The sequence below is a fragment of the Miniopterus natalensis genome, chromosome 13 (assembly GCF_054644295.1).
Source record: "Miniopterus natalensis isolate mMinNat1 chromosome 13, mMinNat1.hap1, whole genome shotgun sequence".
Lineage (NCBI taxonomy): Eukaryota > Metazoa > Chordata > Mammalia > Chiroptera > Miniopteridae > Miniopterus > Miniopterus natalensis.
The window spans coordinates 22,464,620-22,491,647 of NC_142093.1; the positions used below are offsets into that span (position 1 = coordinate 22,464,620).

The 27,028-nt window shown below is 42.0% G+C and overlaps 1 protein-coding gene across 1 annotated transcript in view; it reads left to right on the plus strand.

The window, feature by feature from the left end:
• The window catches only part of CAMKMT (calmodulin-lysine N-methyltransferase), a 246,076-nt gene that overhangs the window by 188,681 nt on the left and 30,367 nt on the right, over positions 1 to 27,028 (plus strand). Inside the window, exons 4-7 of the mRNA XM_087823527.1 lie at positions 15,627 to 15,687; positions 17,646 to 17,700; positions 18,755 to 18,818; positions 26,376 to 26,442. Coding sequence (XP_087679653.1) covers positions 15,627 to 15,687; positions 17,646 to 17,700; positions 18,755 to 18,818; positions 26,376 to 26,442 — 247 coding nt within the window. The remainder of the gene's footprint in view (positions 1 to 15,626; positions 15,688 to 17,645; positions 17,701 to 18,754; positions 18,819 to 26,375; positions 26,443 to 27,028) is intronic.

Below are 27,028 nucleotides of genomic sequence, written 5' to 3' on the forward strand. Positions count from 1 at the left end.
ACTTTAATTCTCTTATTTATATAGAAGAGGTCTGACTTTAATCTATTGGAAAAATGTAGCATTCACTGACTTTAACATACTGAACTGTTTCCCCTGAGCTGTTGTACACTATTCAGTAATCGTTTATGAAACGTGTAACACTTTCAAGGGGATTTACATATCAACTTTTCCTGGTGCAATCAACAACAGCAGTGTGAAATGTATCTACTCCATTTACTCTTATCCAGTGCTCCTACTTTCTATTCCCTTTAATTTTTATATATGGTAAAAATTTCATTGAAGAGAGATTTTAGATGACAGGGCTGTAATTTTAAACCCAATAGAAGAGGTGTAAGCAATTTGAGCTTAGCTGAAGCATAATCTTAGGTTGTCAAGAAGAAACCCATTCTCCCTATGCTAATCAATCAGTGTATCAACCAACCAATCATCTCTTCAGCTTAGCATATACCCTAAGGTTTGATATATCTATTAACTGCCCATCATGCAGCTGGTCGCTGGGTGATGAGATTCCCCCTATCTTGGCATTTGGCGGCAGACGACTAAGCTATCACAGCCTCAGATAAATACCCAAGTGGAGATTTCAATCCTGTTCCTGAGTGCGGAGACAATCCAGAAATGTTGAAAATATTCTTAGAAGAGAAGGCACGGAAAATTGCATTTCTCGGCAGCATGGAATGTGTGGAAATTGTATATATTACATGATTTCCCCTCCCTAGACACAATGAAATAAAATAAAATTACTCTTTTATTGTGATTGGAATGCTGGCAATCAAAATAACTGCTGGAATCTGCTATAAACTCTTAATTGCGAGACAAATTACATGTAGACATTTGAGTAAGAGTAATGACCATTTAGATGATAAATTCCCTGAAAACAAACAGAAGCCCAATTTTATAAAGCAAGGCACATAATCATTGTAATTCTGGAGAAAGGGGTCACTATTTCCGAAGATTATACATTGCTTTCTGGCCTCAATTCAGAGATTCCAATATTAGCTTAGCTGCAGCTGAATGTCTCTATAGCCTCTTCCACTGGGCAGTGTGTTGGGGCATGATTTGGAGATGGTGAGTGCTTCTATTAAACTCTTTATTGAGAAATAGAAACCAAAAGGACTTAGATGTAATTGCTAAGAGTCTGTGAATATGTGGAAATCAGAATGAGTATGATTTATGTCTTCAAACGTTGATTTCCACCTGGAACGTGAAGTCCACAATACACAAACTCAAACCATGATATCTTTCCTAACTGTTCAAGTTTCTTACTCTTAAAAGAGAACCAGGGTGAGGTATTAGTGAACTGAGATTCACCCCAAGCTCAGCCACTAACTAGCTAAGTGCTAAGCAAGCCCCTCAATTCATTAGACCTTACTTCATAAATCGAGATTTCTCTGAAGCGCCCGTGATATGTAAACACTATTTCACATTCTTCCAAAAGGTTATTGTTTTTCATGCCAATTACAGTATGAATTTAGGCTTCTACTATAATACTTGCCCTGCCAAAGTCCCTTCAGTGCTACTGGTCAACATAAACAGATAAAAACTATATTCCAGCCTGAATACAACACTCGAGGCTTGAAGCCATTTTTTTCAATCATTTGTTGAGGGTGGGGCCAAGGAGGAGTATGGAGTTCAGGATAATATGGAGCTCACAATAACATGAACTCTTAGGTGCTGAAGAGAGAAGGAAATCTGTTCTCTGTCCCGAGTAGTCCAACATGAGTCCATAAAGACCATGATGATTTCTCCACTCTCAATAACTCAGCCCGTGTACTTTGATCTCAACTTACGAACGTTCATGTGTCCCGGTGTGAAAGGGTGGGGAACAATATAACAGCTCTAGCTTTTCTCAACAGAAGGGTAATTGTGGTGTCAAGTTCAGAGCAACAGTTCAGTTTAAATAGTGTATTTTGAAGGATCTTCTCAAGTAGTGTGATTCTCAAAGAAAACACTTTGCTGTGTGGGTTAAGGTTACAAATTTTATTACAGCAAAGAGAATGGCTGCCCCCAAGTTCCTCTTCCCCCCCCCCCAAAAAAAATAGAAAGAAAGAAAGCAACACAGAGAATCATTTTCTCTATCTCAAGTTACTTACAGGCCCATTCTGGGACTCATTCCAGGCTCCTACGATTAGGGACCTGCATGTTTGTTGATATCCACAGATAAGCCCCAGATATGAACACCCGTGACTCGCCTGTTCTGTGCAAGGAGGCAAAAGGATTGATTTAGAGAAAGATGGCCTGTCGAATGTGGATTCTTTGTTGTGGCCTGGAATCTTGTAAGCATGCACCTTTCAGGCCCAGGACACACTCCCCAGAGCATTTCTCCTGTCTTCTGGTGATAATTGTCCTGCCAGTTCTGCAGATTGTGGATATAGATAAGAAAGCCAGTGAAAGTGGACTGAGTGCAATTAGAAACTTATCCACACAAGAATTGATCTGTGGCCTGGCCGGCGTGACTCAGTGGTTGAGCATCGACCTAGGATCCAGGAGATCAAGGTTCGAGTCCCAGTCAGGGCTCATGCCCAGGTTGCAGGCTCAGTCCCCAGTAGGGGGCGTGCAGGAGGCAGCCGATCAATGACTCTCTCATCATTGGTGTTTCTGTCTTTCTCTCCCCCTCTCCTTTCCTCTCTCTGAAATCAATAATGACATATTTCTTTAAAAAAGAAAAAAGAATTGACCTGTGATTTCATTTACAGGTAGAATCAGGCCCTGAGTAGATACATCATATAAAGCTCTGCAGATAGCTCTTGCAGAGGAAGAGGGATTCATTTTTGTTGTTGTTGGGAGTTCCGGGTTTAGAACACCTTGCTGCCATTCTACGTGACTCCAACGTCCTCTCATCTGCACCACGTAAACGTGCCGCGGGGAAGGAGAGAGAGCAGTGAGCTAGCTTTCTGCTCTCAAGGAGTTTATGTTCAAAGACAAAGAAACAGACCTAAGTGTCTTCATGAAATCTTGCAGGTGTTATCAGTGATAATTTCTTTATCGGAGTATTATTAATGTTTGCTCTTCTGTTATGAATTCTTTTAAATGGAACAGGGGCTAATAGTGCAGTGAAGATTAAAATGAAAAGTAGGAGACAAGATGAGATGGATAGAGGGGAAACTGAAGGGAAGGGAGGGAGGAAAGTAATGGACAGGGCTCCCCTGGGGCAGGACTGTGCTCTGTCTGTTCTGTGGGTTCTGCCTACGTTTTAGGGAGGGAGTTCTTAGACTGGGTTGGGGCTGGAGAGAGAGTCTTCAGCCAAACGTCAGGCACCAAGAGTTGACGCTGTCTTAGTCTGACCAGGCTGCCATAACAAAATGCCACAGACTGGGTGGCTTCAACACTAGACATTTATTTTCTCACAGTTCTGGAGGCTGAAAGTCCAAGATTAGGGTACCAGCATGATCCGTTTCTGTTGAGGTTCCCCTTCTGGCCCGGAGGTGGCCACCATTTCACTGTGTGCTCACGTGACGGCTTCTTCGTGGTGCATGGGTTGGAGGAGGGGTTGGCGTTACTTCTGGAGTCTCTTAGAAAGACACTAATTCTATCATATTGGCGCCCCACCCGTATGATCTCAATTAACCTTAATTACCTCCTACAGGCCCTATCTCTAAATACAGCCACATTGGAGAATTAGGGCTTCAGCATATCACTGTGAGGGGAACACAATTCAGTGCATAGAAACCACGGCTGTAGCTGGGGAGAAACTCCCCAAAGGCATCTTTTCCAACCTGCTGTTGGAGAGACCACCACGAACCAGTCCATAGCCCATGAATCTTTACAGGATTCTGGAAGCATTGTGCCCGGCCGTAAGCTGTGGAGCAGAGGAGGGAAGGGAGTGTGCGCGGAAAGCATAGCGAATGCTTTACACATACCCTGAATGGGTGAAATAATGACCTCTGCCTTCTTGGTGGTTCCTAGCTCGTGCTGTGACAGATTGGTTATAAGGTCCACAGCACACTGTGGTATGAAAGTATTGATTGAATGGGGACAATCAGAGTTTCTGTGAGAGTAAGGACTAGAAATAACCCCCCCCCGTTCAACAGTGGAGTGGGGGACCTAGAAATAACCCCCCCATTCAACAGTGGAGTGGGGGACCTAGAAATAACCCCCCCGTTCAACAGTGGAGTGGGGGACCTAGAAATAACCCCCCGTTCAACAGTGGAGTGGGGGACCTAGAAATAACCCCCCGTTCAACAGTGGAGTGGGGGACCTAGAAATAACCCCCCGTTCAACAGTGGAGTGGGGGACCAAGGCTTCACTTGACTACACAGTCCTCTTATGGGGTCAGATTTTTTCTTTTTTTAAACCCTGAGGTATATGCATTTTACATCCTGTTTTAACTTTTAAGTCTGATAGGAATTTCTTTAGAGTAACTTAAGAAGAAGGAAGAGGATTAGGGGAGGGAAGATATGGTAGACGCTAGTACTACCCTTTAGGTTTAATTTGGGACTTTCTGACAGACACCATTGGCCCTCATCTTGAGTAGTAACCCTTCTATTAGAGACAAGCCCATGAATTTAGTTAGTATTAATGTACCAATGTCGGTTTCTTAATTTTGACAAATGTAAGATGTTGATAGTGGGAGAAGCTGGGTGAAGGCCATCCAGTGTCTCTCTGCTATCATTGCAACATTTTACCTTTCTGTAAATCTCAAATTATTTCAAAATGAAAGTTTATTTTTAAAACCCAAATATGTGTGTTTCACAGTAAACATGTTTGAATAAGAAAACCCTTAGCTCTGCACTTGTGGGAGCATTGTCTCAATGTTTCTGCAAATACATGCTTATTTAAATTTGATATCCTGAGAAGCTAATGTGTAAGCCCCCATTCCTGAACACCGTCAGGCAGGTCTCTGGGTGATCACCCTGAGATGCTCACTTATTTGGCATAAAATTAGAAAAAGGAGGATTCAGAATTATCTGGCTTTCTGGAATGTCACTTGGTACTAAAATAAAGTCACATAACCTTTCTGCATGTTACTGTGTTGCACTGTAAGTTACTGTAAAGTTTGTCGTCCCCCGCCCCGCCCCCCCCCCCTCCCGTTAGGCTTGCCCTGTGATGCATTTATGATCGTGTCAAAGTATCTAATGGTTACTTTCAAATTAGAGTCTGTCCAGACAAAATTTAAAATCCTAAAACTTTTTCTCCAAAGTGTGACAATTCTTGGCTACAGTAGTAAACAGTTTGATGCTTGTTTAAATGCAACTTAGTTTTTTAAATCAGATTATCTTTTCTTCAGGTATGTCTAATAAAGTGTGTGACTGTGTAATGGAGGAGACTATTCGATTTTTAATTTTTACGTTAGTTTCCACTGTGTTCTGTGGCTGTTGGAATTTTTTAAAAATAAAAAGGCCATAAAGAATGCGCATCTGTGTCACTGTGCTTAGTGCATTGTTTTACTCATGGTTTTGTGTCCATCTTCTCCCCTGAAGAGTGGACTCATTGAGGGTAGGAAGCGTGGCCTCAGCATATAGCCCAAGGGAGTATGTAGCTGTGATTCAGTAAATATTTCTTTGAATGAATAAATGAATGAAGTCACATTCAAATGAATTACTTCTGTTTTGAAGGGAACCAAATAACTGTCCCTTGATTTGCTGTCCTCCTGCCCTTGTTTTAGGGTGGCCTCACAGTTTGGGCTGGTTTTTATCATCGCTGTCATTCAGCTACATATACTAACCTTTCAAATCTGCAAAAAGTATTGAAAAAAGGAAACTGTTCCTGTTTCAAAACCTATTACAATGCATTTTCAAATATGTCAGACACATCTTTGTTAAAATTAAACCAGGGATTGGTTTTGAGCGAATAGCCCTATATCCTTACAGATGCTGTGGATGGATGCATCTAAGCTGCTTATTATATTGATGGGTTTTGCTGCTCTGCAGCAAATGAAAACAGGCAGCTGCTTCCTCCATCAAAGCAAAGAACAGCCTGAGTTTTTATTAACTGAGTGTTCATTTCTTCTATTGCCAAAATTCTTACACAAAACAAAAGAGCAGTTTTAGCACATTATTGCTTAACTAGACATGAACAACTGACAGCAAGTGATAAGCCTGTCTGCTTTTCACAACTGGTAATCATTTTTGGAATAGATGTTTTAATATAGTTGAATATAAATTTTGTAATTTACATCTACAATGGTACGTAAATTTATAGATCCAGTTTGTTGCAGGAGAGTGGAGGCTATAATCACAAAAGGCTTTTCCCAGTGTTGTTTAATTTTTAATGACTATTTGAAAAACCAGGGAAGGAAAATGAAATCAAATTAATTTCTTTAAAAAAATACAAAAAAAGGTGCTAAAGACAATCATACAAGTTGGTCGGAGCCGTTTGTTGGAGCCCTGACAGAGCCAGGCCGCTGTGTGTGCCGCCGGGACGTGCTTCGCACTACGTTTCCCCACTAGCTGCAGTCAGCCGCCCAGGTTTGTGCAGCGGCAGAGATTTCTGGAGAACAGGCTGTCACGCTTCCTTCACATCCGTGAGTGATGGTCAGCAGGGGGACGGGAGGACAGCGCCCTGCCATTGTGCACGGCTGAGATTCTCGGCCCCTTCTCGTACTCCTGTGCTTTGTTTTTTTTGAGCAATCTGAATATCATCCATTTACTTTCAGACAGAATGGAAAGAGAGGTTTGTTTCAAGTATATTGGGACTGAGCCTCAACAACGTGTTGCCCTACTTACCAACTCATTTTGCTGAATAGTATTTTACCTTTTGGGACTTGCTAATGGCAATTCCTGCTTGAAGAAGGCAGCCCTCCTCCTTTCCCCTTCCCCAGGTGGGCATCAGAGGAAGAACCTGGAATGGACGCAGTTGGTTATTAGAAAATAACGAACCCCCAAGACCTGGAACTCTGAGATTTACAGTTCTGGAGACTGGAAATCCAAGATCAAGGTGTTGGTGGGTTGGGCTCCTCCCGAGGCCTTCTCCTTGGCGTGCAGAAGGCCTTCTCTCTGTGTCCTCACGTGGCCTTTCCTCTGTGCGCGTGTATCCCTGGTGTCTCTTCTTTTCGACCAAGAGACCCAGCAGTGTTAGGTAACAGTGGAATGATAATCCTGTCCTCTCCTCCCCTCCAAGAGCCAGCATCTCTTGGAATGAAGGCAGCTTTGAAATGCTGAGATGTGCATCTTCCAAACAACGCTGATAAATTAGTTCTGTTTTGTAAGAAGCCCATTACCAGGGCCGTTTAATAAATGTCCGGCGTCGCTTTGGCACATGTGACACGTGCCGCCTGAATTACCATTTTCTCTCCAGGGAGCCTTTCATAGCTGTGCAGAGCATGGACTGCTCCACATGGAACACGGGCTTTCAATTTGTTTGGAATTCAGTCACCGTGTAACCTAGAAGTGAGATAAAGCTGGACTCCAAGGCAGGAAGCTGCTTTAGAAATGAAATTCCTGAATCGGCGGTAACTCAGGAGTGGGGAGCCACACTCTCCTTACCCTTCTTTGGTGTGCCATGTAGCAAGCGTGTGTGCATTGGCCAAGTGGCTCACTACCTCAGGTAAGGAACAGTTACAATCATTTCTAATACTCTCTGCTTTGTTCCACTCCATGTGGCACATCGCTGCTCGTACATGACCTTTCAAGACACAACATAGTCCCATTCGAAAAGGAAAAAGGGTGATCTCATGAAAACGATGGCCAGTTGCCCCACTTTAAGGACACTGAGCATAGCAAGGTTTGGGTGGAGGGTGTTACTTGGAGTAAAAGTGGCAATGAAAGTCTTCCTTCCAAGCCCCCTTCCTCCTTCATTTTACTGCAGAAAGGCTGTGCTGTTTCTGGGGAAACCCTGGCCGTGTTTCCCCTTCTGCTGCTAGGAGCTCTCTGGTCTGATTCTCTGGGTCCACCTTTCCAAGAAATAACTCTTCTCACTTTCCGACACCCTCACTACCCAGTGAGGATGCAGCATTTTCTCTCCTAGGCCCAGAGAGCGCACAGTGGGAGGTGTTCTTAGAGACCTGTGCTTAGAGACCTTGGGGAAATTACCTCTGCCCAAAAGGTAGTTTGTTACCCTGAGGAAGAGAAAATGTGTTTGAGGAAAAAATACAGCATGTAGCTGAGAATTGTGCTCAGCCTTAAAGAGGGAAAACTATACTTGAGAAAGTTGTCTGTTATTAATATGCTAGATTAACTAAATAAAAAGCTATCATCACTTGAATATATAGATATAGAGCAATTCTTTTCTGCTGCTATGAGATTTAATTAAGAAAGGCAGTTCTCACTCAATCACAATAGACATGAAGACTTGGCTTCTAAGACTGTTTTGAATCCTATCTAAAATATTTCCTGGTAGGGGTTTAAATTTGAGATTATAGTGCAAATAAAATATTTTAACCAGTCTGATTTCTTTAAAATGTCATGGGCTACAGTCCACTGACAGCTGTGTAGCTTTTGTTTGGAAATGCACAAATAGCCATTGGATTTAGAGCTGAGAGAGGCCTGAGAAATCAATTCTACCCTTCCATTTTATTCTTGAAACTAGAGCCCAAATATGACTTGTCCAAAGTCCCCAAATTGGTTATTGACTTAGTCATGAGAACTAGAAACTAGTTCTCTTGATTCCAGGACCAGCCACCAGGGTTGGGACAGTATAGTATAGTAATTAAGAAACTGGGCTCTGGAGGACGAGTGTCTGGGCTCAGATCTGGGCTATGCCGTTTGAGCTCTCTGTGCTTTTTCATACCTCACTGTGCTCCTTAGCTGGTCATAAAGATAATACATGCCTTATAGGGTTGTTTTAAGGATTAAATGAGCTATTCCACATAAAGTACACAGCCAGTGTTTGCCAAGTAGTAAGTGTTCACGAAGTAATGCTAGTAACAACAACAACAACAACAGTAAACCTTACCTGTACTTACTTGGTACTCTTCTAATTCACCTAATCCTCACATCTGCACTCATGGGGTAGATAGTAGTATTACTTCTAGATAAGGAGTTGCTGTAAGGAGACTTTAAATGACTTGCTAAGGTCATAAAGCTAATAAGCCTCGGAGCTGTCTCCCAAGTTCATGTCTTTGCTGTCTGAGCTGCTGAAGCTGTGGCTGCTGCAGTGTATTTCTTTTTCTCGGTGGTGCTTCAGCATCTTCCCTGTTCTGTCTCCATTTCTCACCTGTCGTTTAATGGCTTTCCCAGCATCTGCTCTAAAACTGACCCTCAAGCCCATGGCTGGGCCTCTGGGGACTGCTCTCTGGAGACTATCTCCCCCTCTCCACCTGAGCGTCAGGACAGAGCTGGGACTCCTCTCATCTTTCCCTTCCCTCATAATCATCACATTAGTAGGTATCTGAATTAAAATTAAAGTTTGAAATTTTAATGTATTTTTTAAATTACCCAAACTCCATTAAAATTTTTTAAAATTTATTGTTGACACTATTACAGACGTCCCCTCTTTCCCCCCTCCACCCAGCCCCCACCCCACACCAGGCCTCCGCCACACTATTGTCTGTGTCCATGGGTTATGCAAATATGCATACAAGTTCTTTGGTTAATCTCTTCCTGTCCTCTAGAGATCTTACGCCCCCCTCCCCTCTGAGATCTGTCAGTCTGCTCCATGCATCCATGCCTCTGGACCTGTTTTGTTCATCAGTTTATTTTGTTCATTAGATGCCACATAAGAGTGAGATCATGTGATGTTTGTCTTTCTCTGACTGGCTTATTTTGCTTAGCGTAATAATCTCCAGGTCCACCCATGCTGTTGAAAAGGGTACGAGATCCTTCTTTACGGCTGCATAGTATTCCATGGTGTAAACGTCCCACAGCTTTTTATCCACTCATCTACTGATGGGCACTTGGGCTGTTCGCAGATCTCAGCTATTGTAAACTGTGCTGCTCTGAACATAGGGGTGCATATATTCTTTCTGTTTGGTGTTTCTGGATCCTTAGGCTATATTCCAGAAGTGGGATTACTGGGTAAAACAGCAGTTCCATTTTTAATCTTTTGAGGAGCCTCCATACTGTTTTCCACAGTGGCTGCCTCAGTCTGCATTCCCACCAGCAGTGTACCAGGGCTCCCCTTTCTCCACACCCTCACCAGCACATGTTGTTTGTTGATTTGTTGATGGAGCCATTCTGACAGGTGTGAGGTGACACCTCATTGTAGTTTTAATTTGCATCTCTCTGATGATTAGTGACATTGAGCATTTTTTCATGTCTGTTGGTCATCCGTATGCCCTCTTTTTAAAAAATATGTTTTTATTATTTTTAGAGAGAGAGGAAAGGAGAGGGAGAGAGAGAGATAGAAACATCAATTGGCTGCCTCCTGCGTGCCCCCTGCTGGGGATCAAGCCTGCACCACAGGCACACCCCCCAACCCGGAATCGAACTCGCGACCTCTTGGTGCATGGGTTGACGCTCAGCCACTGAGCCACACCGTCTGGGCTGTATGTCCTCTTTGGAGAAGTGTCTATTCGGGTCCTTTGCCCATTTTTTAGCTGGATTGTTTGTCTTCCTGCTGATGAGTTGTATGAATTCTTTGTATATTTTGGATATTAACCCCTTATCAGATGTACCATTGGCCAATATGTTCTCCCATGCGGTGGGCTCCCTTTTCATTTTCTAGGTGATTTCTTTTGCTGTGCAGAAGCTTTTTAGTTTGATGTAGTCCCATTTGTTTATTTTTTCCTGTTTCTCTTGCCCTAGGAGATGTATCAGTGAAAGTACTGCTATGTGAGATGTCTGAGATTTTACTGCCAAGGTGTTTTTTTTAGGATTTTTATGGTTTTGCAACGTACATTTAGGTCTTATATCCATTTATGGTTTATTCTTGTGTATGGTGTAAGTTGGTGGTCTAGTTTCATTTTTTAACATGTACCTGTCCAATTTTCCCAACACCATTTATTGAAGAGTTAAATCAAATCACACCCATAAACTAGCCCCTTTGCCATCGTAGAAGAATTTATTGTTGAAATACTTGGTTAATTTTTTGTGTCCCTGTGTTTCTCTTCCTTCCACATGTTCATTGTCTGTCCTGTCAGTTCAGTTGGCTTCTCCAGGAACAGGAGAAGAAATAAAGTTGAAAAACAGTTCATGGGGACCCTTGTTTTTGCAATCTAGTGTGTTTTACAATCTAGAGGTGAAGAAAATGTCATAAAGGTATAATCACGGTTAGTAAAATTCCTGGAGAAAACCGTGTCAAAATAGTTATAATAGCAACAGCAGCAGCACTGATAGCTAACATTAAGAAAACACCCCACTTTATTACGTGCCAGGCATTGTCCTAAGTGCCTTACAGGCATTATTAGCTCATTTGATCCCCCAAACAACACGATGATTAGGCACTTTTATTGCTTGTGCTTAACAAACGAGAGAACTGTGACATTACCCAACAATGCTGGCTAACGCAGTGCCCCCATAGTTATCCTCTGTTTCATTAATGCTTTATTTGCTTCACTACATTAATTGCTATCTGAAATTTCCTACTGTACTGTTCTTGCCCCTATTAATGTTACTTGGGCAAGGGCTGCATTCTACTCACTGCTGTACCCCCAGCTTCTAGAACAGGCCTGGCTGCCAGTAATTACATAGGGTGTCCCTCCAAAAAATGTATACTCATAGTTTGAATAATTACAAAGGCAATGTTTATTAAAATGCATTTCATTTTTTTTAAAAAATATATCTTTATTGATTTCAGACAGAGGAAAGGAGAGGGGGAGAGAGAGAGAGACAGAAACATCAATGATGAGAGAGTCATTGATCGAGCCCACAACCCGGGCATGTGCCCTGACCGGGAATCGAACCCCAATCGCCTGGATCCCAGGTCGATACTCAACCGCTGAGCCATGCCCGGCTGGGCTGCATTTCATTTTCAAAATTGAGCCATCAGCTGTTCAAGTGTGCATACGTTTTGGGGGGACACCCAGTATGTTGAGTGAGTGAACGAGTGAGTGAACAAATGAGGCTTAAAGAGTTCGTCTGTCCAAGGCCACGCAACCCTGAGAGCCAGTACTCAAGCTGAACCCTGTCCACTGCAGAGCATGGCACCTGGCTCTCTATTACAGCCTCTTACAGCCTGAGGCCTTCCTAGATATCATCCAACCCAAGCCTCGCATTTTGCAGATGAGGGTACAGAAGCTTAGAAAGGCTAAATTACTTCCCAGTGTCACACAGATTGTGTTTTGGCAGAGCCAGAGTCAGAGCCTAGACCCGTAGGCAGAGTTTTTGCACCATGAATTCAGCCTCCGCAGTTCTTATAAAATGAAAGGAAAATCCTATATGCATTTGCTGTACATCACCCACCCACTTACCCACGCCATAAACCTAAGTCATACTTGACACTTCCCTCTCCCTTACCACCCCCTTCATCTAATTAACTCTAAAGCCTTGTCAGTGTTCCTTCTAAAGATAGCTCAGATCTTTCCACTTCTCTTCATGTCCTCTAACCGTCACCCAGGCCACCAACACTCACCCATGTAGCTGTAGTGGCCGCCTGCCTGACCCGCCCCCGCCTTCTCTTGCCCCTTTCAGTCTATTTTTCTTTAGAGGAGCCACACTTATCTTCTAAAATGTAAATCTGACCATACCAGTCTGCTGCTTAAAATGTATCAAGGGCTGGAAGGTAAAGTTGAGGAAATTTCTAAGAAAGTAAAAAGCAGCCCAGTCGGCGTGGCTCAGCGGCTGAGCATCGACCTGGGGTCCAGGCGGTCGTGGTTCGATTCCTAGTCAGGGCACAGGCCCGGGTTGGGGGCTGGATCCCCAGTCGGGGGCACGCAGGAGGCAGCCGATCAGTGACTCTCTCGTCATTGATGTTTCCATCTCTCTCTCCTTCTCCCTTCCTCTCTCTGAAATCAATGAATCAATTTTTTTAAAAAAATTTAAAAACAAAGTAAAAAACAATGAGATGGAAAAGCAGGAAAGAAAAGAAAGTCAGAGGATGAGTTCAGTTCCAGCATCCAAATAATAAGAGTTCCAGAGAAAGCAGACAGATAAAAACAGAAATAAGAAAATAATCCATGGGGCTTCCCAGGAAATGTTCAAAAACCTGAAGAACACGGGTGTCCAGACGGAAAGCGGCCCTGAGTCAGGCACAGTCTCAAACGTGGCTTCCGCCCGCTGTCTCTCGGGAGTTACTGGAGGGTGTGCTGCGCTCAAGTGAAGAATAGGCCAAGGAAGAGGACAGAGGGCAGAGGAGACAGACGGACCCACTGTGCGCCAGGCGGCCGTGGCACCCCGACAGGCTTCCCGGCGGGGCGGGGGTGCCCAGGGGAACGAGGGCGTCAGGGGAACCGACGGCAGCATCCTGAGACTGGGCGGAGATCAGCAAATGGGGGAAGACGATTATAGGCTCCAGAGGACGAAAATGTTGTAGATGGGAGAAGAAGCCCTCATAGTTTACTGAACGGCTCGGCCGTATTTCATGATCTTAATAAAATTGACGAGCAGAGACTTCTCCAACATCATGTATCTACGAGGAAGGCGGCGGTGGGCGGGCGCCAAGGGGCACGGTGCGCGTGGTGCGGGGAGAGGAACGGAGATCAGAGCAAAAACACACTTATCACCCATAGGTTTTGCCGAAAACTGAAACATAAAGAAGTAAAGATGCAAACGTATTGTGTAGAAACACGGCCGTCGTTACTAGAGGAATCGCCAGGAGAAGGGAAGTAGGGTTCCAAGGAAGGCGAGACACTGAGAAGGGCTGGGTCCTGGTTCCCCGAATCATTCTCACGGAGCTTAGTGGCTCTTAAACTATGCACGTGTGTAACTTCTTCAAAAATAAACTCTTTTTCCAAAGGCCGTTATATTTCCACAAATAGGAATAAGAAAACTTTTTAGAATAATAGCTTGATGGAAATGTAGTTCACACACCACAGAATTCACTCAGGGCTTTCAGTCTTCCGGCGGAGTGGTGCGACCATCGTCATGATCAGCTTTAGAGAACGTTGTCGCCTCTCGAAGAAGCCTCACGCCCACGAGCGGCGGGTCCTAGTGTGCTCTCCACCGTCCCATCCTAGGCGGCCACCGCCCTGCGCTCTGTCTCCAGATTTGCCTATTCTGGGCATTTCATATAAATGGAAGCATCACGTATGCTGTCCTCTGCATCTGGCGTCTTTCACTTTGCATAATGTTTTCATGGTCCGTCGGTGCTGTAGCGTGAATCAGTATTTTCTCTCTTTTTGTATTGCCAAATAATACTCCGTTTCATGGGCATACCACAGTGTGCTCATCTGTTCATTAGGTGACGGACACTTGGGTTGCTTCCACTTTTTGACTATTGTGAATAAAGCTGCCATGAACATTTGTGTACAAGTTTTTGTGTGGACATGTTATATTTTCTCTTGGATATACCGAGGAGTGAAATTGTACGGTAATTCTACATTTAACTTTTTGAGGAGCTGCTGGACTCTTTTCCAAAGTGGCTGCACTGTTTTATATAATCTCTCCACGTACTCGCCAACATTTATTTCCTGACTTTGATTATAGCCGTGCTAGGGGGTGTGGAGTGGTAGGTGTCTCACTGTCGTTTGGATTGGCACTGACATAACTCTTAAAATGAGAGATTAGGAAAAATAAAATAGGTTGACAAAACCCTATCTTGACAAGACTTTGAGGAAATAAACACTCTTATTGGGTATGTAATTTGGTAAAAAAGTTTGGAGGACAATTTGATGATAATATCAGAATGTGAAATGTACTTAATCTTTGACCACATTTCCCATTTCTGGATATTTGACTTAAGGAGAAAAATCATATGTTGGGGGGGAAAAGTATCTTCATTGGATGACTGTTAATCATCGCATAATATCAAAAACTTAGAAACTAAGTTAAATGTCTATCAAGAAGAAAGTGGTTAAATAAATGATGATGCAGACATAAAAGATCTAGGCAGTCATTACAAATAATGATGTGGGTATATCATATATTTTTGCCGTGGGATTTTTGCTGTGGGTTTTTCCCAATCATATATTGATGGGGACAAAGTCAGATCATTGAATACTTGCCTGATAAAATCCCATTTGTGCATAATATCTTTATGCCTAGAGGTATTTTTTGAAATGATGTCCAGAATGTTAACAGTGACTATATACTAGTGGTGGAATTTGAGGTGATTTTTTTTAACTTTGTGCTTTGTATTTTTTGTATTTAAAGATATACCAAAGTTGGTGAGATTTGAATTTCTTCATTTTATACTCCAGTTTGATTTTTATTAATTGAAGGGAAAAGCTGTGCATATTAAAAATATTAGTATAAAACCAAGCAAAAAGGTATAATGACCTCAGTGGTTTTGTTTGCTCCTGTGATTTTTCCATTTATTTTTGCCTAACGTAAGTTGCATGGACTGCAGATCTTCAGCTGGTGCTTATGAATTGGCAGAAAAGGTTCATGCGTCCAACACTAAGATCTACCTGAAATACCATTAAAATTTAATTGTCGATATTTGTAATTTGGTTATTATTGTTTTTGCTGTTTTGTTGTGATTGAAATTTAGTAAAATTTATTTAGACTATTGTACTATTTTCCTGGGTTATAAAATCAACAACAAAAGAAACTCATGTGATATATTACTAGTAATAATTATGTTGTTTGATTCAAGTTGAAATGGCTTATACTGAACATTATTTTAAAAAGCTGTTTCTTAAGATGATGCCTACAGAGAATGATTATAGCAGAGACTTCTGTAATAAAAGAAGTCTGTCCCCTTGTGTTTTGCAGGCATCTGGCCGGCTGAAGAGGTTTTGGCTTACTACTGCCTCAAGCACAGCGATACATTCAGGTACAAAGCTGCACTTAAAAATATTTTTTTTGAGCCCAGTATGGGCATTGTATTTGCATATTAAAGATTGTTATGATTACGTTCTTCAAATTACATTGTTAAAAATGTAAAAAAGGAAGGAAAAAAAAGGTAGGGGAAGAAAGAAGGAGGGAGGGAGGCAGGGAATAAAAGAAGCCAGAAAGAAAGGAGGGGAAGTTCATGGGGAAAACATGTTGCTTCTGAAAAATCTGAATTGCCTTTGGGTACTAATATTGCACAGCAAGCTTTTTGCTGTATGTCAAAGACTTTTGATTTTCACTCAAGGCTTTTTATTTCACTTTGATTTAGGGGAAACAAAAGTGAAGCTCCAATCAATCCTTACTGATTGTAAAGGTCAACCCCCCCCACAAAAACAATAAAGACATTCTTTAAACTTCTGCTAGGGAAGTCACTACAGAATTTTTGATAAATACCCCACAGCTATTATTTAAAGGTGTCATCCCACCCCTGGTTTGTAAAGGTGTTTTGTATACTTAACAACATGTATTTATAAAACATAGTAATGAATAGTAATTACAGATTCATGCTACAGAAATAAATGTTTTCAGCTGTCAGTGTGCACTATAGATCAAGCCCATGGATGAGATTTAGGAAAAAGAAAAAAACCTCCTTTTATTTGAAAATTCTAAAGATGTTTGGTAGACCCAGAAAATATAGGTTTTTCATTTTAAATCTCATTTTATAAAAGTCATCCAATATATGTTTCCTGAAGAGCCCATTCTGATTCCAGACAAGCCGTTAGTGATCAGGGGGTGTGTGCTTTAGCAATATGTACTTACAAGACCAGGCCAACAATATATATGTTTTGAAGCTCTCTGGGTCCTTATTTACCAACCAGCCTATAATTGCTTTGCACAACTAAATACTCATTAAGTGTATTCCAGACTATGAATGTTCCTGTTGGGCTCTTTCTCCCCCCCTTCCCTCTCTTTCCACCTCCCTCTCTTTTAGTGATGCTTTTTTCCTTCTTGTGAGGTAATAAACTTCCCAAGCTGGGAAGAAGACACAATCTTAGAGCCTCAGCATATAAAATAAGAGCAGGGCCATGTTGAATTTGGGCCGCGGAGCCGCCCTGGAAGCCTGGCGTTTGCCCGCCTCGCTGTGCTTCGGCTTGGCTGGAGCTCCGGGCAGCGGGCAGCGGGCCAGGGCGAGGATGCCGCACGTTGAGGGCTGACATTTAGGCACAAAGAGGAAGGTAAGTGCAAGCGCCACATTAGACTGTCAGCGTCAACTCAGCCGGGAGGCCACAGCCCGCGCACTGCAGCCCGGCTGCGGGCTCCGCCAGGCTGCGCCCCCGCATGGTTTATCTGCGGTGTTGTGTTGGGGCCAGTTGTGATTTAAGTGTTAATTGCTAAATGCTCTTTGTGTAATTGTTCTCTATGGGGGCGGTTCAGCTTTCCCAAATGTTTCGGTTTGTTTTAGATTTTTTTTTTTTTTAATTCAAGATCGCATTTATTTGTGTGTGTGTCATGTGTGTGTGTGACTATAATATAGGTAAATACACACTCATATATATTCTTCATTTACTTGTCTAACTGTTTTTGAAGGAATGAATGTGGATTAACAGTGTTATCCTTTCCTAACAATTATCTTTCGCTACTCTAGCTAGTTTAGTTCTAAAAGACAGCGCCATTGACAAGGGAAAAAAAGGGAACCTTCTCAGATTTTTCAGCTCAGCGGTGGTAATGTTGCAGTGAACACTAATGAGGGAACCCCCACTGATTTGCCTGCTTTGTGACTTTTCTATTTCATAATTATTTTTAAAACGCAAAACGACATGAGGTAGCCTAGTCATGTCTCTACAACTTCCTGGTAGCGCCGTTCTTACTGCAGATGGCAATTTGTTCTTGTAACATATATATCTCTGACCATTTTCATCTAATTTGTATGGGTTCTACCATTTCTTTTCTCTCTTTCAGGGGCCTTGCTGTGTGTGAGCTAGGGGGTGGCATGACATGCTTGGCTGGGCTCATGGTAGGTCTTTTCTCAATTCCAATCCCATTCAGAGGGAGGAACAAAAGGAAAAATGTTCCAGGGCCTCCAACTGCTGGGTCAGAGAACCGTCAACAGCATCAGCTGCGGTCAAGCTGCCGGGTCTTGAGAGACCTTCTAGATTGACTTACTTTCGGATCATATTGATTTTATGGTTGCCTCGATGAGCAGAAACATTTTGCCTCAGAGAGTCAATATCGCTTGTCGTGACATCCCAGGCCTTGCGCAGTCTTTCTTTGCCATAGCGAAAGCATTTTTTTTTCTCTTTCAGATTATAGTCCCATTTGCTAAGATACAGGAATAGCCCGGCGAATCACAGTTGGAGCACCATGATATAGCTGCTAATGTTTTGCCTGCATTATTACACCAACAAACATGATCCAGAGCGCTCAGTAATTAGATTCTTTTGAATTAGATTGGCCATTCAGGAACGTCGTTCCCCATTCTCTGGGTTCTGAGTCATGTATTCAGGAGATACTATGTAGCAGCACAGTGCATTAGACAAGTTTTTATGTCTCTACAAATAAAAGCATATTGTTACACTGATTGGCATTTGACAAACCTGTCGCTCTTACACAATGTGTCGAGGTTACAGCCCAATGTGCGAGCATGTCAAAGCTCACAAAAAAATTACCCTCACAAAGCCATCTGCCTGCAATGCAAAGTTATATGAAGGGCATCAGGCAGTCAGACAGAAGCAAGCTGAAAGGCAGAGTGACAGCCTCGTATGATGGCTCTACTAGATAAACAGAAGCCCACAAATGAAAGCCTCTCAGAATACCATCATCCGCTGTCACAATGCAATTACCGAACAGAATGATAGCAAGATAGAGGCTCCCGCAAATGGAATGATAAAAGTATTGACTGATTTGATTGAATGATTAAAATAATGCAGACATAAAATGAAAAAAGATTGAAGATTGTTACAGAGAAATAGGTGAGGAAGCATGATACTGAAGGCTTGTCACTCCCGTCTTCACTTCCACACAGACAAGCATATTTGTTCATTGTTTGCTGTGCTCCCTTTTTTTTCCAGGTTGCTATTTCTGCAGATGTCAAAGAAGTTCTGTTAACTGATGGGAATGAAAAGGCCATCAGAAGTATCCTTATTCAGACAGGAAACGGTTTGTTGTGCTCGTTCCTTTTTCCCCCGGCTGAGTAACAATTGATATAAAGAAAGACAGCATGGGGTATTAAAAAAAGAGTTCCCCATACACAGGATAAGTAATTAAGGAAAAGTAGAAATATATGGAGTTCATTGGGTGAGATTAAGTGTGTGTGTGTTTTTATTTTGATAGATTTTTATAGTCACTTATTAAAGGAGCCTACAATTTGTGGCTCACTCAAGGCAATAAGAATATTTGTTTCATAATAATTTTCAGGCGTTCTTGTTCATTTATTTCCATTGAAATTTGCCAGTATGAATGATTTAATATTTATTATATTGGATATTGCTTACAAAAATTAACTTCCAACTTCATGTTCGCTATTACCTTTCCTGTGTTTGATATTGTACATACGTGCCACATAATATTATGCCTACTCTAATTGCTAAGGAGTTACTTATATCTCCCCGCTGCAAACAGCTATCAGGTTTTCATTATTTCCTTTTATTTAGGATTATAACAGCTATCTCTTTTTTTTTCTGCCATGCTATTACAGTTCAAACCCCATTATATTAGATTATGCTTTACTAATATGTACACAGAGTTCATGAAAATTGAACTGTACTCTAACTAAGAAAGCAAGCATAATTTGTGGCTACTTTAGCAATCGAGCTGATTTGTTCAGGGGCAGTTAACAGCCGTTAGAAATTGAGAGGAAACATGGGATATATATTTGCTTTGGATTTTTTGGCGTGCCTTACATTAGCATTATGAAAGAGGTAATCTCCTTATTTGAATTTGAGGCTCCTAAAATGTCAAAGCAGGTCTGATTTTTTGCGGCATCTTACATAAGGCCTTTTTTTTTTTTTTTTTCTATTTTCTTTTTCTACCTCTGCTATGTAATTTTTTGAAAATAAAATTTGCAGCAGCAGCTCCATCAGGCTGCTCAAACAGGAGAAAGGAGGTGCAAGGAGCACAGTAGCTAATATTGTTCAGCGGCACTGTGTGCTCTGCGGAGCCCCACCCAGCTAATTGCCTGACAGACTTAAAAAAATTCAGGAAGGAAAGACAGCCAATCACAGTCTTGGCTTTTCACACAAGGGAAAGAGATCACAAAAGGTGCTTCCTTTTTTTAAATGCAGGATTTTAATCATGATCTTCAGACTGTCGCAAGTTTCTCAAAATACTCCTGAAGATGAGCTGATGTTGTTCATTCACTCTGCTTTTATTCCGAGTTGTTTCATGCGCGGTATCATTTCACTGTGCTCCTCCTCTGTCAGGGAACAGAGGAGCGGAAGTCAGGTAGCTGGCTCAGCCCCAGGGATATGCTCTTTCGGGGGGAAGGGGCAGGATTAGTGGACAAGAGAAGGTCATTTTTAGCCACAGAAACTTTCAGACTGGGCCCAGCAACCTGAGGTTTTCCTTAAGTCAGCAGGTGTCTTATTTAATAGCCTCAGACACCAATTAGAACTTTTAACAAACTATGGGAAACATCTGTAGTCCGTATGTAAATTTAATTACACTAAAATTATTGTCGAGCTAAACTACAGAACTTTGAAAGAAGGGAAGCAACGCTAGTGTCACTAATTAGCGCACCTTTGCTTTCAACAGCAAAGAAGCCGTGCCAGCCCTTGAAATCAGAGAGGAAATCTCAGATTCTGTATTCACTCCGCCGGCCTTTCAAAGCAGTGATTGGTACAGCCCCCTCCCAAGAAAATGGATTTTTAACATTTGGTCCTCAGAAGCTCAGCCCCGAGAGTGCTTTATTGTGCTGGGTTTTACAATGGGTTTAATATAGCGGGGTGCCAAAGGGCAGGAGGGGAAGAACTTTACAATGTAGATAAAGTAGGTCCTTTCAGGATGCAGACCACAACTGGTAGTGTTTTATTTCGCCTCTTAGGACTTTCCTGGTGCAGTGCAGTTTTTGTCATGCAGTTGTTCTATATTTGTGTGCATTTTTCTGTTGTAACCAGATCTAATTTTTTTTAATTAAGAGGAAAAAAATGCATAAAGCCTTAAAAACTGGCAATGTGTTTTTCCTGCTCTTAATACTAATAATATTCTTGATTTGCTAACAGAGCTTACAACTGGCATTCGTCATGAGTTTTACTGATTGAGGTTAATATGAATGAAATTTTTTTTCTATTTGTGTGCCCATTTTCTGTTAGAATAACTAATTCACTGAATCACATACTGTTGATGCATATAGATCGAAACAGACTCGTTTAAAAATTACTGTTTACATCTTTCCTTTAAAATTTTAGGAAGCCTAAGTTATATAGCAGTTGTAGGATATTATTCAAAAATTACTTTCCAAAAAGTAGAAGTAGACATCAACAAAAAAAGGGGAGAAACGTTGCCAGAAGCCAGAAAAATCTCTGAGCAAAGCTAATTATTCTTAATGGGGAAGATGAGCACATTAAGAAGCAAATGGACACGTCAGTGAAATGTGATTGAAAATCGACCCGGCAGGCGCACAGCATATCTGGGTACTGGCCTGTATATTATTCTCATCGTTTTAAAAATTATTTTTGTTGTTCTTGACATCTGAATTTAATGAATCTGACTGAGACTTACTTCCTAGCCTCTCAATCTTCTAACATGCCGATTCTTACCTTTTTATCTTCTGCTACTTCCAGTTTTTAAATATGTGAGGCGGTGTGTTCTGAATCTTTATGTCATAGAAACACGTCAGCCAGTTGTGAGGTCATTTTATTTGCTATCTTCCTGAAATGTATCAGGTGGATTGGCTACGTCCTCTAGGGCTCTCTACCTTAACCCGGAGAGCTAGATGCCAATTTGAGATTTATTAAACAGAGATACCTGAAAAGAGATTAAGGCTTGAGGTATAAGTGAATGTTGTAAGGCCTGGATGTTTTCCGAGACCCCTGGGGAGGTGTCCCTGAGGTTCTCCTCGGTCCTTCAGCTGCACTGCTGGGTCTAGCACAGAGCCCCCTGCCTCGGAGCTGCCCCTCCTTACAGGCGCCGGGATTCAGCTGTACCCCGAGAGAACAAAGGGGAAGTTAGAAAATAACATCATTTAGTTCATCCATTTCTCAGATTTATCCCGAAATAGTGTGAAATGTGTTCCCTTCTCTTTGGCCCTGCCCTTTTAGTGTAATCAAGAAAGAATTCTCCAAGTGCTCACAGGTAATAATTACTCCATAAAGTCTGTAGCTGGCGATGGCAATGACATGAGAATAGGGGAGAGAAAGGATATACTGAGTATTATTGATGCTAAGCTTCTTCCAAATCCTAATGAATAAAAGTACAACATCTCGCCCTGGCCCTGGCTGGTTTGGCTCAGTGGTTAGAGTGTTGGCCCATGGACTGAAGGGTCCCGGGTTCAATTCCGGCCAGGGGACATACCTCAGTTGCAGGCTCGATCCCCAGCCCCGTTTGGTATGTGTGCGGGAGGCAACCAATTGATGTGTCTCACGTCAATGTTTCTCTCTCTCTCTGTCTCTCTGTCTCTCTCTCTCTGAAAGGCAATGGGGGGAAAAAAGTACAACACCTAAAAGGTCAGCAGCCCTCTCTGATACACTCACTAATTTGCCCAACACAAGCACCCTGCCCTGACCCCTCCTTAGTAAACATCAAGTTATCTGCAGCAGGTGGCAATGCTTGGTGACCCATCTCTTGTGCCTCCGACTCGAGCATCTTATCCCCACAGTATGCAAGGTCTGGATCATGATCTCAAACTTAAGATTCTTTAAAAACTGGTAAATTTCATGTACATTTTAAAGGAGATACCCCTGGCTTAACATTATTTTAACAGGATACCTGACTTAAGGCATTAATAAATGAAGCTTCATGTGGACTGTGCAGCCTGGGTTGTGGATGGTTGGGACCTTGGGAATGCCGGGCCCCTTCCTCCAATATCAGTGCCAGCTGAAATATTGATGCAAATACTTCTGTTTACTAGATGAATCATAAGTGGACTCTATGTGCCTCACATTGGGCAAGAATTCAACAAATAGCTTTAAAAATTAATTAATTCAACCAGTATTAATTGCATGCATTTCAGGTGCTAAAGATACAGCGGAGGACAAGATAGACCAAGTCCCTGTCTTTGTGGGACACAGGCTATGCCTTGGCTGGAGCACATTTATACACGTGAAAGACACTGGAAATCTACAGGGCAGAAGTTCTTTGATTCCCTCCAGTTATTTAAATTATACAATATAAATGTTCACTTAATTAGTTCTGAGTAGCAGGGAAAGAAGATAAAGCTTAATTGCCAAACCTCATTTTAATTATAATCACCAGCCTCTTCATCCCTCCAAAGCTTTTACTTGAATTATTGAAAAAAGAGAATGAATTGACATGAATTAGGCACCTACTATGTGTCAGGCTCCTCACATGTGGCACTCCATTAAGCCTGTAGAGTAGGAATCATTCCTATTTTTGAGGTGGAGCTCAGAGAGGTTCGTTTGCCCAAGTTCACACAGCACCAAGAATTGGAACCAGCACTAGGAGCCAGGTTCATTGGACTTCAAGGTGTGTTTTTTCCATTAAACAGTTCTCTTTACCAAAAGCTAGAATGCTTTGCTGAGTGTCATCTTGCATTTCCTCAGCACCCTCTGGAAGAAAAGTTGTCTCATCCACGGACAGCAGTTGACGTTGCTAAAAGAGCCCAAAGCATCCCTCATCTTCTCAGTGCATTTGAGTAATAAGCACATTTAGGAGTATTTTGCAACCTTTAAATTAGCAAATATTATGACATCAAGTAATTTTAAAAACTTTAGAGATCAAAATAAACAGGATTTATATTATAATTTCATAGTTTCCCACCCTCACCTTTGATGTTCCAATGAAAATAAAGGAAACATGAATCAAGAAAGTAATGCCTTGTGAGTCACAATGTTACTGTTTTTAAAATATTTTCTTGTTTAAAGAACAATATCAATTCTCAAAATGTCTATGTGGCTACCAATAAATATAACAATTACTAATTGCAGAAGGAGGTTAATATTTTAAATAATGTTATATATTTAATATTTTGCATAACTTGTTTAAATGACTGTTGTTGTTATTATGCAAAAATATAATTTTAAGAATAAAAATCAACTGAAACAAAATTATAAGGGAGTCCCACTCCTGAACTTTATTTGAGAAGAAAATCTAGAGCTAAAATCCTGTTCTCCTTTCCACCATGAGCATAGGTCCTGTAGCTCTGGAATTCCAGTTGCCCAGACAAGGAGACTGGAGGTGGTTCCTCTGTATCCATTTAATCAGAAGTCCCTAAGGCTTTCTTTGCACCCAGCACCTCCCACTGAAGTCTTCCAGAAGGTGGGTGCAGTTCAGAGAACAGGATTTGGTTCATCCTGTTAAAAACTGTCCTAGATGTGTTGACTCAATTTAATTGAATTTCCTCTATTACCCTGAGGTGACACAGAAGAAAGATAAAATTTCTTGTTGGACACAGTGCCAGCTAGAGGAACCACCTCAAAACCTGACCTAAAGTAAAGGGTGGGGAGCAGAATGTCAGAATATATCTCTTAAGGTAATATTTTAATACACTATTGACATTTTTTCCTCTTTGTACTTGTTTGAATATAAAAAACACCTCCTAAGCCACATAATATAGATTCTTTCCAGTTCTAAAAATAAAGCAGCCTAAATACTGCTGTGACTTTTTTCATTTAAAAAAATTGCTTCTAGAATATAAATACATATGCTTGCTTCAGCCTAACCACCTGGAGTCCCAGGTTTATAAATTGTATAAAAGTATATAGTGTTAAGATGTTTACTAAAAATTATTAATAGGTTTCCTGAGTTATATAATTTAACTTCCCTGTGACTATTTTATAAAAAGTATTACCTCCACTAACAAAATGATATGTTTGGTTTGATAGATTAGTCATGTACTCACAGGACGAGACAGGTGTACCTGTGGGTGACGGCTTGCCGTTGGATGCCATGGAAACCCCGAGAAGGGTGTAGCCAGAGCGCAGGGGAGCTTAATCAGAAACAGTTGTCAGTCGACTCTCCTAATTTTGTTCTGCTCAGAATAAAGATGTCAGCTGTCCTTTTCTATAAGACATTTCATGTAGAAGACTTTCCTGAAATACTTTCTTCCTGAAATAGAACTGTAGGCCGATGTGCCATTTTAGTTAATCAAAACAAGTAGGCAAATTAGTCTCTTTTATTTTTTAATGAATGTAATTTAACGGTATTTAATTTGCATACAGGAAAGTTCATCCGGGAAAAAAAAGTCTGCATTATAGCACTTTTGTAAACCTCAACACAGCCCTTCACTAGGAGACCTGATTGACTTTTCCTCCCGCTCCTGGGGGAAGAAAGCGATCTCGGCACCTGCCTATTTACTCAGGGAAGAAATGGGTGTGCCTGCTGTTTCAAGCAGGGATCTGGGTTAGAGTCCCGTGGCTCCGTTCTCGCAGGGAGACCTTGGCCAGTGCTTGTTTCAAGCATTCAGGAAATCTGTTGTTCTGAGCAATAGGGGAACATCGCTTGTCTGCCTGGTGTCCTCCCCATGGGCCCAATTTAGTTCAGCTTGCAGCCTTCTCTGAAATTATTTTATTTCTTGTTTATTTAAACCTGCCTTATTCCAAAAGAGGGATTTTGAGGTTTCTTACAGCGACACGTAGAATATACCTTATAAAGTAAATGAGAAAGTGAGGGCGATTGGAAATGAGAAAGCCAAGAAGATATGATGAAGCCAAGAATGGAGGTCAGTACAGAAAATATACGCAATGGGAGCTCTTGTGGCCGTCAGACTTCGGTCATACATTGGCCCTGAGCTGCACAGGGACTAGAGCAAGAGGAGAGAGAGGAACAGTTAAAAGTTATGGTGTCCAGGAGTTGAAGCAAAACCAGTGAATCTGAAGCCTAGCTTTTCTCACGTTGACACCCAGCGTGACGCCGGGGCCCGGCTCCTCGAAGCATCTTCTCACTAAGCACGGCTCTTTTCGTACAAGTCCTCACACGCCAGCAGACGGCCAGAGGCCAGAGCGTAAGTCTGTAAGGACAGTTCGTCAGGCGCCTTTCACTGGACTGACTTTCTTCTGGGGTAATTCCTTTTCCCTCAAAGATTCTCCAAGCTTTTCTCCATCCTTCTTGTCTCACTTTCTCCAGGTCTTTCCTCCTGCTCACCCACCCTCCCTACTAGCATTCGGGAGACTGGAAATACTTCAACCTGGAAAGTCTCAGAAGGCTGCCAGGGCCGTCCCCACGCACTGAAAGACCTTTGCCTTTTTAGGACGTGGGGCCTGGCACCTATGGAATGGCCATGTCCCCCCATGAATGCCCATAACCCTGGGCCTTGCCCGGATGCTGCCTGAATGTGCATTTCCCTGTAACAGAACTGCAGCCCAGGGAATTAGAAGAGCTGGCCTGCGGCAAGTCATTTTGCATTCGGTGGTAGGGCCAGGGCTAGGACCTTCGCCGTCTGCTTACACCCTATGGCTCTTCTCTTCTCGGTGCTGATCCCACGTGCGATAAGGTCACTGTGTCTGGGGCTTTTATTTATTTATTTATTTTTAGTCAATTGATGGTCGATGCAGAAGCTTTCTTAACTGTGTCCACTAGACGTGAGAGACATCATCAAAAGGAATCAGGAGGCTGGTGTGTTTAAGGCTCGGAAAATATCAAGCTGGTAAGATACCTTTCTGCAGCAGTACACTCTGGTTGAAACTGCTTTTCTCCATACTGTGGGTGATTATTAAAAATAACAATAACTAATGTTTAGTGAGCACTTATTGTGTGTCAGGCACTGTTCTAAGCACTTTATAAGTATCTTATTTAATGTTCACAAGAACTGTAATGAGGAAGGCATTCTCGTTACCTTCAATTAATAGATGGAAAAAACTGAAGATAAATATATTATATACTGGGTAGGAATTATTTAGGGTTGAGAGTGTACAGTATGAGGTTGGGAGGAGCCTGGCCTAGGACCTTTTTTTTTTAATGATTGATTGGTTGACTTATTTTTTTATTTTTATTTTTTTTAGAGAGGAAAGGAAAGGAGAGAGAAAGAGATGGGACAGAGAGGGAGGGAGAGACATTGATTTGTTGTGCCCCTTATTTTTGCACTCATTGGTTGATTCTTGTATGTGCCCTGACTGGGGATCGCACCCTCAGCCTTGGTGTATTGGGACAATGCGCTAACCAGCTGAGCTACCAGGCCAGGGCCTGGGACTTTACAAATGGCTGTATTCCACTGGTTCCCAACATGGGGGCCT